Here is a 14,747-nt window from a genome sequence, read left to right on the forward strand (position 1 = left end):
GCTCCGCACCGCTTAATTCGGACAAATGCTGACGGCTCCCGCTACACAAAAGTGTGGTAAAGCAGTGCTGGCACCACTGGAGTGAAACCGACACCTGAGTGGCATCGCCATTGTCATCAACTAGTGGGAGCGATCGCAGCGTCACTGCGCCTCTCGCGCCATTGTGTTGTCGTGTTGGCACCGTCTCGTCTTGCGGAGTTTTTTTTTTCCCCCGTTGTGAACGTGTTTGCATGTGAGGCCCGATCACGCGACAGTAGCTGACGAGCTTTTACTCCCGAGCTTTTACTGTGCAGCGAGCTTTTACTGTAGCAGCCAAATGAATTGCGGGGCTATGGAAACCACGTGCCTCAATAGTCCGTGTGATTGCTATCAGCATGATGAATGACTTATGCAACACAGCCGTGCGTTTATGTATTTGCAGGCCTTTTCAGAAAAGCAGCAGGAGTCGGCTAATCTGCTGGCCACACTACAGACACGAGTGCTGGACAACGAGCTCATTAAGTGGAAGCGTGCCCAGCAACTTGGTGGGAATGGAGTTACTTTTGAAAACAACCTTGACCAGATCCAAGAGTGGTAGGTTCTGTCCCTTTTCCTTAGCTTTTCCTTTTCTTTTTTTTTTCTTTTTTTGCTTTTTTTTGCAGTGCTATAGATCTCATGCCTCTTATTAGTTCAGATATTTTACATCTATGCTATTGCTTTTCCTGTCATGCTCTATTATTTCTTACCTTATTTTATACTCTTCCCAATCTGTCATCTTGTTGCTATTGTTTTCTCCTTTTTTAAAGAGTAGCCTGGCTTTTTGTTTGTTCTGGGGTGCCAGGCAGCTGCTTCGTACTCTCTCTCTTTCATAATGCTTTTGAGACAAAACTCCTTGAGTCGAACAGAGTATTCGTAACACAGTCTACTTTCGTTAATGAAGGGTCTGATGAAATTGGTAGAATTATCTGGCGGGCTGAACCAAGCAAGGAACAGAAAAGAAGTACCAGACACAGTGCCGACTCGTATGGCGCATATCTTACGCGCTTGTGATGCTTCCTGGAAACCGCCTTTTTTCACGATGCCACTGCGCATGCGCCCTTCCTCTAGCGGAAAAGTCTTGAAACGTCTCTTCATCTCGGAGGCTTTTGCTCTGGCAATACAGTAAAAGCTCGTTAATTCGGATTTCTAGGGACCGGAAAACATGTCCGTATTAAGGGGAGACGCGGGTCTTTTTTTTATTTCTTTTATTATCTGGTTGAACTGAACAAAATTTAACAAACTTATCCCATTTTTTCTGCAGATTCCAAATCTCTAATTAGATTTTTGGTAGCTGCATTAGTACAAAATATGTGCAATCTCTAAAAGCATATTTCTTACGGGAATTTTTGGCAACTTTGCTTTGTCAAACACAGAAACAAAGTATGTGGCAAGGCTGCCAGAGAGCTGGTTTAGCCGGTGATGCTAATCCAATTGTCTTCAACAAACTTTGAATGCAAAATAAATACACGTAAATGTGAGTGAAATTTTTTTGCTGCATACTATTTCTGATAATCGAGAATTATAATTTGGTGAACAACATTATAAGAAAATAAATAGCATCACCGGCTAGACCAGCTTCCTGGCAATCTTGCCACATACTTTGTTTTTGTGTTTGACAAAGCAAAGTTGCCAAAAATCCCCGTAAGAAATATGCTTAAATATGTGTTAGAAATTGCATATCTTTTGTTCTAATGCAGCTATTAAAAATCTACTTAGAGATTTTGAATCTGCAGAAAAAGCTGAATAAGTGTAATAAATTTCATGCCATTCACCCAACTTTTAAAAAACCATTTTTTAAGACACACGTCTCCCCTTAACCGAATGTCCGAATTATCGAATGGTCGAAATAAACACAATAAGTGCACTAGTTTTTTCAACATAACTTTACTTAACAAAGTAATCGCAGATGCTTGACTGTTTTCGAGCAGATATTCGCGCGGACACAATTTTTCTGAGCCCTTCAAGGTGCTCAGCAGCTCGCATGATGTCTGCAGTGTCCGCAAAAGTTTCACCCGTCATCCACGCTTTTCGGTTGGCACGGTAATCCACAGGAAGATTGTTGATGTTCTTAAGGGGGGACGCGGGTCTTAGAATAGTAAAAAATGGACAGAAAATCAGTTTTGAGAAAAACGCATTTTAGGCATGTTTGCACCCCTAAGCAGCTGCCCTCAAAATATTATCGCCGATTTCACCCGGGAAATGGGTTAAAACTTATTTTTAAGACTCCACGGGAGCCGCAAAATGCATCTCAACAGGCAAAATTTGTTCAAACTTCCCGCGCGCGCCGCGGGCGCAGCAGCTGGCTGATCGCCGCCATCTTTGGCTTGTTTTGAAGCTGTTTTCTTTGTGTATATTTTGCGGCGTTTCAAAATGGTGTCGCTGCAACAGAACGGCCGCTATCGGCGCTTTTCCGCTTTTCCGAAGGGTGGTTTTAGAACGCTCATTGGCCAGAGCGCGCGCGCGAGGCGAGCCCCCTTCTCTCGCGCCTCCCATTGGCTGGCGCAACCCGAGGCGGCCATTTTGTTTTTGTATTTTTGTTCTGCGCTCACGGCTGCCGTGTTGCCGGTGGTGTGCTCGTGTGTGTTACAAGTGTCATCTTCCTCTGCTTACGCTCGCGTTGGTGCGGCCCGCCGACACACAGTTACCTTATTTTGTGCTGGCACAACCGGAGATTCAGATCGCGTGTAAAGAAGACGCGCCAAGCATACGAGGGCGCGATGCCGAATCTACTTGTCGCTACCAGAGCGTCGAGTCTACGAGAACCGCCTGGTTCCCCTTGGTCAAGCTGCAGCCATCGGATCATTAGGCAACGCTTCAGTGGCATTCGAAACCGCGTTCGTATGGCATACTATGCGAGACTGCCGAGTGCGCGGGAAATACGGCGACGGGAGGAGTGCTTGGCATCGCAGCGCGCAACGAAGCAGCGGAAGTTCAAGCCGTTGGATGTTGGTGAACGGCGGCAAGGAAAAAGAATTTATCTGCGTGGACTATCCGTGATAAAAACGTTCTTTGGGCTTGCTTGTGCTTCGTTCCGAGTTCGGCTCAAGCAGTGACCTTTTTCAAGGCAGAGGGTATAGGCTGCTTTCAAAGCCTGTGCTTTATTATCACAGGTGCGACTCGCGCGAGAAGCGTTTCTCGTAGAAGGTAGCTGGTGATAGTGGTGCCAAGATAATTAATGTCATTTGAAGTGAAATGCATTAAATTAGGGCCACCAATACTGTCGACAAGGGTGCAACGGTAGTCGCTTCAACCACGACCTGACAGAGCAACACCGGAATGGCAGAGACGCCGTATTACACTTTGGGAAATTGACTTGTGCTCCACAGCCTTGAGAAGGTTAAAAACTGACATTGGAAGTTGCAAAAGGAGCACTTATACAGTGGTGACACCAAGCACAGACTTTCAAAATTACACAAACCAGCAGGGGACCCTGAGTACAGCCCTTGCCTGCTGTTGAGCCAAGTGCTATTGCTGGACAATAAAAACTGATTTTTGGTTTAAAAATAACCCACGTGCTTTTTAGACTTAATCTCTCTGTCTATTTTATTTGCCTGTTGCAAAGCCACATTCATAGACAAATTTGTATTTCTTTAGCTTGCAAGGAATTGGTACAGGCCTATGAATTGCTAAAGGTGGAGTTTATCACTCTGGTACTGGGTGCACTATGTGGCTTTATAAGATGATTTTGCCAGTACATTGGCAGGTCATGGTCACATATTTGATATGGCTGTTCTCGTGAAGAAGAAACCTATCAAATGATATAACCACTAGTGCTGTGGCTGCACTTCCACAAAGTTACAGTTGTCTGAAACTTCAAATGCGTTTTTCTCAGTTTGATACGCACTCAGCCTTACGGGGTTTTTTTCCATGTTGTTGCTGAGTAAAAATCACAAATTTGGTATCATTTTACTCGTATTTAAACGATCTGGGGGGTGATGCTATTTGCATTACTCTAGCACCATTTTACAAATTTTAATTAGATACTAATGAGAGTGAATCAGAAAAAATAACCACCAGTGAGTGTTCATCTGTTTTCTGACCTTCACAGTGCTCTCAAGGGAATAAAAATAGCATCACCTCCTACAGCATGATCTGGGCATTGGCCCCATGCACTTACAGATTGGTTTTAGTAGGTCGAAATTGCCTAAAAGCCCCGTAAGAAGCAGGCACTAATTATTTTTTCAAACCTCGAGATCTTTTGAACTAGTGCAGCTATTAAAAAACTAATTACAGATTTGAAATCAGCATAAAAAACTGGTCAAGACAGTGAAGTTTAGTTCATATTGACTCAAAAATAAAGAAAATTTTAGGACCCACGTCCCCCCTTAAAGCAGTGGCTTTTGAACCTTTCCGATAACGAGAAGCAGCAAGCGCTCTGTTCCCGTCACGTTGGCGGCTCAAAGTACGGTTACTCGTTCCTTGCTTCTTTTGCCGCTGATACAAGGATCCCCTTTCATCACTCTTCATCACTAATTGTCGGGAGAGCCCATAATTCAGAGCACGCAAAATTTCTACTTTGGTGGTGAAGTCCTTGGCCTCGTACTTAAGCTGCTTCGCCGGCGTTGCCATCGGCGTGTAGTGCGGTCACACGAGAAGTCAGCACAAAAGCACCAGCAACGATCAAGCTAAAGGAGCCCTACTGAAACATTCCTCGATAAATTGGCGATCAGCGATGCAGCACACCAACGGGAACAAAGCAACAAAACCCACACGGGAAAAAAAGGCGTTCACCCAGTCTCAATCCAAGCCAAGTCGATAATTGATGTCCATGACGATGCTGCGTTAGAGCTTCACTTTGTTCCGAATTGTTTTTTTCGTTTTCGAGCCTCGCCAGTGGCCCGAAAGTCGCCGAATTATCTGATTTGAGGTCAAATCTGTCCGAAATAACGAGCGTCCAGTCTCATAGAGTGATGCGTATATTTACAGGGACCAGATGACGTGTCCGAATTAACCGATTTTCCGAATTAACAAGAGTCGAATTAACGAGCTTTTACTGTACCGGTTGTCCCAGCCCCTTCCAAATGGCAGAGGGCAGCACAGGAAAATGTGAAAAATGGAGTGAACACATGCCCACATTTCATGTGTCCAATGTAGAAAATGCAAAATGACATCGGAGTCCCAGACTACATAGATATTTGACATTTTTGGAATTTGATCTTTTTGGCATGCAAAATGGTGCATGTCCATTTGTGGCAGTAAGAAAAAGACTAAAGCAGTGGACTTTATTTCTGGAAATAAAACTTAAGTTACTTATTGCTCGTCATCACCATTTTATAGCAGCACTTCATTGCTACAGAGAAAGTGTCATCCCCTTTGTTGTCAATACTAGCGTCTCACATGTCCTGCGTCTATCGAACAGCTCCTCAACAATCTTAAGCGGGATGTGGGCTTATGCCAGCTAGTCCATTCTGGGATGTGTGCAATGCTCCCAACAGGATTGAATTACCGTAAAATCCCGGGCAAGCCCCCCCCCCCCCCTACGGGGAAAGATAATCTAACAAGATTTATAGGGGGGCCCTTGCTCGGTCACGGATCAAAATTCAAGATGGTGGCGGAAAAGCCGCGCGTGCTTCCAATGAAATGCGTTATTGAATAGGCTTGCATTCACTGTCGTTATTAGCCATTGTCAAGGTAAAAAACACTGAATGAAGCAGTGAAAATGGCGGGAGGTCAGGTGGGGCACTTGCTCGGTCATTGGCGGATATTTCAAATCGCCAGAAAAAAAGAGGGGAGCGCTTGCTAAGGTAGGGGCACTTGCTCGGGATTTTACGGTAATTAACTCAGCACTCGAAAGTGCCCGTGTAACAGGGATATCTGACTCTCCCTGCTGTGAGCGTGTACTTGTGGTCAGGGTGTACTTCCGGTTTGCTACCCTGCACTGGGGGAAGGGACAAAGGGGCAGGGAGAGAGAGAGGCCCAACTGGACTCGAGGCCATTTGCTTTAGCTGAAATTGTAGGACCATGGACATGTGCTTTGAAAGCGCAGAAGGCAACAAAAGCGTTAAGCCCTAACCACACGTACGCGTTACCGCGTGTCAATACGTGGTGTGTAGACTAGATGCCGCGCGCTGTCCCTATGGATAGAGAGAGCGCGTAACTTCGTCTACAGGCCACGCGTTGACGCGTTGTAACGCGTATGTGTGGTGTAACGCATATGTGTGGTTAGGCTTTACTGACGTACCTAAAGTCAACAGCTTTGTGCAAACACCTGTAGACTTGATACGGTCCCCCAAGTGCGCACGTGATTCTTTGTTTTTGGTCAGGGGCTGCTGTAATCCTGTGCACTGTTTATGCAGGTGTGAAGCCCTGGCAGAGCTTATCTGGCAGAACTGGCAGCAGATCAAGAGGGTCGAGCACTTGGCATTGCAGGTGCCCATAGGAGGCGGTCAAGCTCCACAAATTGCCGACCGCTTCAAGGCCCTCAATGCCCATATTACCAACCTGCTTCCTCTCTCGTCACCAGGTGAGAGCAGTGGTACACTTTTCAATGCCCTGCACTTGTTTGTGAGGGTGTATGAATGTTGGGGATTTTTGAAATTGAATCGAATATCAAATAGTTTTTGAGTGTTGAATAGCCACCTTTACAATTATTGTAAGTTATGTTCAAATTGTGTCCCTAATTTTTGCACTACAAGCACGTGCTGTATCGGGAAAAAATGAACAGAATCTTTGCATGAGTGGAAATTTAGAGTGTGCGAATGATCATCATATAGGCCGGCGAAGTGGTGTTCCCCAAGCAACGTAGATTACTGGCGTAACCCTATGCCTAGTTACGTGGGGTCGGAGGGGGGGGGGGTGGTCATGCTATCGTACTTTACCACCAATTCTGTGTTTATTTGGTGCAGCTGCTATTCCGAAACAAGCTGAAAAAGATGAGCCATAGACAAGAATGAAAATTTCATCGCGTTCGGGTTCACTCATAGTCAAAGTGGCCCTGTGTGACTGAGTCCGTGTAACACCAGCGCACGTATGTAATACGGGAATTTTATTTCAATTTTGCATGCCCAAAGTTCCAAGGCGCAAACAGCCACGCGTGCAGAGAATGCAAACCACAGTGCACTGGGAGCACAGAGGTCCTTTAGGGTTACCGGAAGGAACAAAATCCAAAACTCCCTGTCTACAGCAGCTAATAGATAGCAGTTGTAAGCACCCTTCAAATGCTAATCCTGGTGGTTTGTTGAGTGTGGAACGTGTTAAAGGTATGATTGGCTGTGGCCAGCTGCAGGAACACAGCTTTTTGGTGAAAGTTAGGGAAGGCATACTAAAAACAGTGTGTGAATGGTTCAACAGTAATGGGGATGCGTATCCTTTTTTTAACGTGCTGTCTCAGGTCTAGCAGCAGCACCAGTAGGGCTGGGAATAGACCTTTAGAAAAATGTATCTTTTTCCTCGTACTTTCAGCACGTTCATCATTGAGAAGCAGCCTCCTCAGGTTATGAAGACCAACACCAGGTTCACAGCAACGGTGCGCCTTCTGGTTGGGGGCAAGTTAAATGTTCACATGACACCGCCTCAAGTCAAGGTGTCTATCATCAGGTGAGCACTCTTTCCTTTTTCCCTGCCTTTTAACTAGGGGTGTGCGAATATTCGAAATTTCGAATATTTTTCGAATAGTGTTTGCTATTCGATTCGATTCGCACTGGAATTTTACTATTCGAACTATTCGAACTTCCCAAAAACAAATACAGTCAACGTCCGATTGAAAGTGACCCCTTCAGATTTTCAATATGCTTCACCTCATTACACTCTCGTATTGCGGCAAAGCTGTCTTTCAAGCTCCGTTACGGTCGAACTTAGCCAAGAGACAGTCAACGTCCGATTGGAAGTTGTCCCTAGCTTTTCATTATGCTTCACCTCATCACACCCCCGTATTGCGGCAAAGCTACCTTTCAAGCTCCGTTACGGTCGAACTTGGCCAAGAGACAGTCGTCAGATTGGAAATGGTCCCTAGATTTTCAATACGCTTCACCTCATCACACCCCAGTATTGCGGCAAAGCTGCCTTTCAAGCTCCGCTACGGTCGCATGTGTATTAACTCAAGAAAACGCTGGTTCCAACATGGAGATAAAAGATGTGGCAGAGGGGGGGCTTAATTAATGCTTTTGGACCTGAAATTTGGGCAGGAAGTCCGAAAAATCGAACGCCGAAGCTTTTTAGCATCCAAAATTTCAGATGTTCTTATATATCAACGTCTACGAGGCAGTATTGGAACCCCGAACTTGAAGGGAGCACACCCTTGTCCGCCACATCAGTTGGGCTTCCACAGAAGCTGAAAGAGGAGGAGAGGCTGAGAAAATGGCATCTTTGCCTATCACGTGTAAAGTGTTGTCGGCAACACTTTGGCTGCACCAAATCATGTACATAAATACAATTTGGCCTCTACATTGCCTCATTCTTGATAAGACAACTATGACACCCCTACCCGCCAGCGCTTCATCAACCTAGCAAAAAGAAACACTTTCATGTTGCTATCTCATGAGAACATACTTAGGGATTCTCTGCAACTTTTTTCTGTAATTTCACTTCGAAGTATTCGAAAAATGTTTGAGAAATATTCGAAAATTATTCGAAAAGTATTCGATTCGATTCGCACTCAATCTTTATTATTCGAATTCGCTTTGCACCCAAAATTTTTCTATTCGCACAGCTCTACTTTTAACCCTTTGAGGGTTTCGCTGTACATGTACGGCATCACCTAACCGGCACCAAATTGTTTTGTTGCACATGTATGACACTACCTGTATGTTTAAGGGGGGACGCGGGTCTTACCCCCGTATTCACGAACCTAACTTAACCTTATCCTTATGACTTAAGTCGCCCTTAACCATAAGTCCGCCCTTAACGCGTTTCAAGAACGAACCTTGTACTTATCGCAGAACTTTCCTCGTACTTATCGCCGTCATAAGTAAGGCTCGGTTAAGGTAGCCTATGACCTACCTTAAGGGGGGACGTGGCTTTCGGTACCAACTTTCTTATTTCTTCATGGATTTTGATGAAAATTGGCACACTTATTTGAAATGTTGTCTTAATGCTACTGTACAAATTTCATGAATATATTTTACAACTTTTTGATTTACAATATATTTCACCTTCTGCTCTTGTTCCGAGTCTGACTCGCTTAAAAAATGCGATAGGAAACTCGTTCAAAGTGCTATGCATTCTAAGATGTCTGATTGCGGGCGTGACATTCTTAGATTTTTTTATTTGCAACAAATTTTTTTTTAGTTTTTATTTTTCATGAGGTGACTGCGCAACAGGCATCGAGGCTTTGTGCAACTCGTCAAATAGCTAATTATCAAAACGCCATACTGAAAAAGCAAGAATGTCACGCCTGAACTGTGCTTCAAGGAATATAGAACAAAAAACGGAACTGAAATAGACCCAGCGGTCAGTGAGAAATCAGCGGAACAAGCGAGCAGGAAGCAAGAAAAGTCGTTTTGAGGAAAACGGCTTTTAAAGTTGTACCAACGATTACTTCATCAAAAGGCACTGGGGTCGTAATCTTTTGAGTCCTTCGTAATGTGCACTTTCTTGAGTGCCCTGTCTTTAGTTTGAGGGCCTTGCTTCTCTAAAACACAAGAAGATTGTGATCTTTAAGGTGTTTTAAGGTTGGACCTCCTGCACATGTGGCCTTTCATCGGTTGTGCCTTTGTTTTCTTTCTTCTTAAAATCCTTTTCAGATATACAAAGAACATGTAGCATGAATTTTAAACGAAGTTATGAAGTGGTGTAATAGACATGACAAAAAACAAGATACTGTAATTCAAGTAGGTCATGTACTATGATGATTTGCCAGCTTTCTTGTATTCATGCTCTATTAACATAATTAACAGTCTGATTGCAATTGATCATTGAATCATTTTTATAGGATACTAAAAGCGGCTCTCATCATGGCAACCTATCACTTCCTCCTAAATAACAGGCAGTTATGGCCAAGACATTGGTGGAATAGGAATTCCTTAGTTTATTCAAGACGCGAACTGGGCAGATATGAATTCATCTCCCTGTTTCACTCGTCAAGCTAATTTGTAAACCTCGCCTGCGATGCGCTTATCATTCACCGGTCGCGGACACGGTTTTCTGCGAGGCTTTTATTTTTTCAGATGATTCATGAGCGCTTACGGCGATACCACGCACGGCTCCAAGCGCGCCTAAATTGCATCAACAGTGCTTTATTTCACCTCTAAGCGCTCGGCCGCATAGTCCGGGAAGTCGGCACGCGATGTGGGGTGGCGGCATTCGGTGACGATGCGCAATATGCCTAGGTGCGGCGACGAAAAATAGGCGCGCAGCGTGTTTGGCCTCGCATTGCGGGAGCCGGATGCGCGCCCGCTGCGCGACGAGCTTGGCCGTGGGGTCCGCTGCCGATGCGTAAAATGACCATCGCTGTACCGAGAAGCCGGCGGGGGAAGCGCTTCGTTCCTTGCGAAGAAGCACACTGCCGCGAATCCGCTAACGCGTTGCTCTTGCCCGCAAAGTTCGAGGTTCGTCTCGCGTGCCGACGCCGTGAGCGGCGTTAGGCCTAGTGACGACTCCGAGCAGTAGACGCGCCGGCCGCGGTGCCCGATGTTTCAAAGTACGTAATGCGTGGTCACGAGTACAAAGAGTCGTCCTGCGATCATCTTCGTCACGACGTCCGAAGTGCGCATAAGCAGAACCTCCAACCACGGATCCGACGAGTCAACGCTAGAAAGTCGGTCCGAGACGCGCGTTTGCGATGTTCGCTACGAGTGCGGCGCGCCATCGTAATCCCACCGAGCTTCCGCTAGTAGCTCCAAACTAAAACGTAGTTCTTGTTCAAAGTTATCGTCGAGCCGTGAACACAGAGCGATTGCGAACACGCAACGAAGTAGCGCGACTTTTGACAGCCGTGAGCTCGAGACGCACGAGCTGCAGACGACGATCTCCCGGAGCGAGCATCGGACCAATGGCGAGGCGCGCTGGGGCAACATGGCGGACGCGGCCACTCGGAGGGCTCGAAACGACCTTCGAACATTTGCTTTTTGTGCGCTGTTTTTGAAGGAGGAGCCGCTGCGCGGGGAATTTGAAGACGGAGAAATGCTCTTCCGTGAGCCCAAGATATCGCGCACCGGTGGCGTAGTTGTCGGAGTTATGATTTTTGTAAAATCAGTGTTTTTTTGCGATTTCCCCAATAATTTTCGCCACCTCGGCAGGCAACAATTTTTTTATAGCACTTCTCGCGTTTTTCGGTGAAGATATTTTGGAATCGGATCTAAAAAAGGGCTACAGAAACTGAAAATGTGATTTTTCAAAAAATCGATTTTTTTTGCCATTTTTTCCCGATACAAGCCGCGTTCCCCCCTTAAGGCTTCCTTGTAGACCACAACATGGCGGGGAACTATGTGCAGTTCTTGATTATATGTGGACCGTAATAAAAAATATTGAACGGCACAGCGTATGCATTAAGCGTACCCGCCGCGGCGAATCCTCAGGGGACCCGATGGAGACCTACGATTGGCACGAATTTCTGTCGCTGCCGCTTCAGAAAAGTGCCGTGAAGAATTGCTTGCAGTGCTGCCTCTGCAGGAAATACCGATGGTGGTGGTGGTGGTGGTGTGGTGGTGGTGGTAAACATTGTATTCAAGAAACTCACAAGATATCACACACGCACAGAGTACGCTGTTTACGAAGTTCGTTCACGTTCATGGCCCGAAAGAAAAGTCAACAACGCAGTACCTCACGGTACTTGTTGAAGGGATCCGTCAAGACGCCGCGACATGGCCCGTGATGCCGCACTCTTCGTCGTTGAAGTTCGCCTGGTGCGTCGTTTAAGAAGGCAAAATACTCTAAACCGCTCAACCAATTGCATAAATCAAGTGAAGTAAACAAAAGTGAGAGATAACGATAAACGCTGAAGCGAGCACGAAAATACCATCAACGAACAAAGCAAAAACGTACATGAGAAGACGTCGAAATAGCAATCGTGCTCTCGCGGGCCCGACTGTGTCGACGGGGGTTGAACAAATGTGGCAAGACAAGAATGCGGATTTCACCAAAAGCGGGCGGTGCCTTAGCAAAACATTTTTGCTGTTTACGCATAGGTGCTTTTGTGCATACCATTATTGGTTTCTTGCAATGAAACTAATTTATTGTTGCTCGAAGTAATCATTTTGTAACAAAACTTTACCTACCCTGGCTCCCAGGGCACATACTTACATAAGGCGCACTTATGCAAGATAAGGCAGGTTTTTGAAACTCACCTTATCCTTTTCTATACTTTTCTCTTCCTTTCGTAAGTAGCCTTACCGCGATAAGTTAAGGTCGGTTCGTGAATACGGCGGTTAGAATAGTAAAAAAATGGACAAAAAATCAGTTTTGAGAAACAATGCATTTTAGGCATGTTTACACCCCTAAGCAGCTGCCCTCAAAATAATATCGCCGATTTCGCCCGGGAAATGGGTTAAGACTTATTTTTAAGACGCCACGGGAGCCGCAAAATGCATCTCAACAGGCAAATTCGTTCAAAACTTCCCGCGCGCTCCGCGGGCGCAGCAGCTGGCTGATTGCCGCCATCTTGGCTTGTTTTGAAGCTGTTTTCCTTGTGTACATTTGCGGCGTTTCAAAATGGCGTCGCTGCAACAGAACGGCCGCTATCGGCGCATTTCCGAAGGGTGGTTGTAGAATGCTCATTGGCCAGAGCGCGTGCGCGCGCGAGGCGAGCCCCTTCTTTCCTGCCTCCCATTGGCTGGCGCAACCCGAGGCGGCCATTTCGTTTTTGTATTTTTGTTCTGCGCTCACGGCTGCCGGTGTTGCTGGTGTCGTGTGCTCGTGTGTTTGTTACAAGTGTCATCTTCCTCTGCTTACGCTCGTGTTCGTGCGGCCCGCCGACACACAGTTACCTTATTTTGTGCTGGCACATCCGGAGATTCTCGTGTAAAGAAGACGCGCCAAGCGTACGAGGGCGCGATGCCGAAACTACTTCTCGCTACCGGAGCGTCGAGTCTACGAGAACCGCCCGGTTCCCCTTGGTCAAGCTGCAGCCATCGGATCATTAGGCAACGCTTCAGTGGCATTGGAAACCGCATTCGTATGGCATAGTATTCGGGACTGCCGAGTGCGCGGGAAATACGGTGACGGGAGGAGTGCTTGGCATCGCAGCGCGCAACGAAGCAGTGGAAGTTCAAGCCGTTGGATGTTGGTGAACGGCGGCAAGGAAAATGGCACAGAATTTATCCGCGTGGACTTATCCATGATAAAAACGTTCTTTGGGCTTGTGCTTCGTTCCGAGTTCGGCTCAAGCAGTGAACTTTTTCAAGGCAGAGGGTATAGGCTGCTTTCAAAGCCTGTGCTTCATTATCATAGGTGCGACTCGCGCGAGAAGCGTTTCTCGTAGAAGGTGGCTGGTGATAGTGGTGCTAAGATAATTAATGTCATTTGAAGTGAAATGCATTAAATTAGGACCACCAATACTGTCGACAAGGGTGCAACGGTAGTCGCTTCAACCACGACCTGACAGAGCAACACCGGTATTGCAGAGACGCCGTGTTACACTTTGGGAAATTGATTTGTGCTCCACAGCCTTGAGAAGGTTAAAAACTGACATTGGAAGTCGCAAAAGGAGCACTTATACAGTAGTGACGCCAAGCACAGACTTTCAAAATGACACAAACCAGCAGGGGACCCTGAGTACAGCCCTTGCCTGCTGTTGAGCCAAGTGCTATTGCTGGACAATAATAACTGATTTTTAGTTTAATAAATAACCCACGTGCTTTTTAGACTTAATCTCTCTGTCTATTTTATTTGCCTGTTGCAAAGCCGCATTCATAGACAAATTTTGTATTTCTTTAGCTTGCAAGGAATTGGTACAGGCCTATGAATTGCTAAAGGTGGAATTTATCACTCTGGTACTGGGTGCGCTATGTGGCTTTATAAGAAGATTTTGCCAGTACATTGGCAGGTCATGGTCACATATTTGGTATGGCTGTTCTCGTGAAGAAGAAACCTATCAAATGATATAACCACTAGTGCTGTGGCTGCACTTCCACAAAAGTTACAGTTGCCTGAAACTTCAAATGCGTTTTTCTCAGTTTGATATTTTTGCTCAACGCACTCAGCCCTACAGCGTTTTTTTCCATGTTGTTGCTGAGTAAAAATCACAAATTTGGTATCATTTTACTCGTATTGAAACGATCTGGGGGGTGATACTACTTGCATTACTCTAGCACCGTTTTACAAATTTTAATTAAAGATACTAATGAGAGTGAATAAGAAAAAATAACCACCAGTGAGTGTTCATCTGTTTTCTGACCTTCACAGTGCTCTCAGGTGAATAAAAATAGCATCACCCCCTACAGCATGATCTGGGCATTGGGCCCATGCACTTACATATTGGTTTTAGTTGGTCGAAATTGCCTAAAAGCCCCGTAAGAAGCAGGCACTAATTATTTTTTCAAACCTCGAGATCTTTTGAACTAGTGCAGCTATTAAAAAACTAATTACAGATTTGAAATCAGCATAAAAAACTGGTCAAGACATTGAAGTTTGGTTCATATTGACTCAAAAATAAAGAAAAAAATTTTAGGACCCACGTCCCCCCTTAAAATACATGCCTTTTTTGATCATTTCTCTTGCTTGGCACGTGCTGCCACACTTCGGGAGTATGTGGAATTTTTTTCATGTGCCGATGTTTCTCCGTCGTTTTTTTTTTTTCTTCTTTACAAAGCTGCCCGCCGGCTTTCACTTGCGCATCCGAGCGCGCGCGCTGTGCG

At 45.7% G+C, this 14,747-nt stretch overlaps 1 protein-coding gene across 1 annotated transcript in view; it reads left to right on the forward strand.

Annotated features, from left to right (window-relative positions):
- LOC119378366 (signal transducer and activator of transcription 5B-like) overlaps window positions 1–14,747 on the forward strand; it is a 112,667-nt gene that overhangs the window by 15,584 nt on the left and 82,336 nt on the right. Inside the window, 4 exon segments of the mRNA XM_049411754.1 lie at window positions 422–573; window positions 6,315–6,460; window positions 6,463–6,481; window positions 7,420–7,554. Of these exon segments, the coding sequence (XP_049267711.1) occupies window positions 422–573; window positions 6,315–6,460; window positions 6,463–6,481; window positions 7,420–7,554 (452 nt within the window).

The sequence above is a fragment of the Rhipicephalus sanguineus genome, unplaced genomic scaffold (genome assembly GCF_013339695.2).
Source record: "Rhipicephalus sanguineus isolate Rsan-2018 unplaced genomic scaffold, BIME_Rsan_1.4 Seq804, whole genome shotgun sequence".
NCBI classification, from domain to species: Eukaryota; Metazoa; Arthropoda; class Arachnida; order Ixodida; family Ixodidae; genus Rhipicephalus; species Rhipicephalus sanguineus.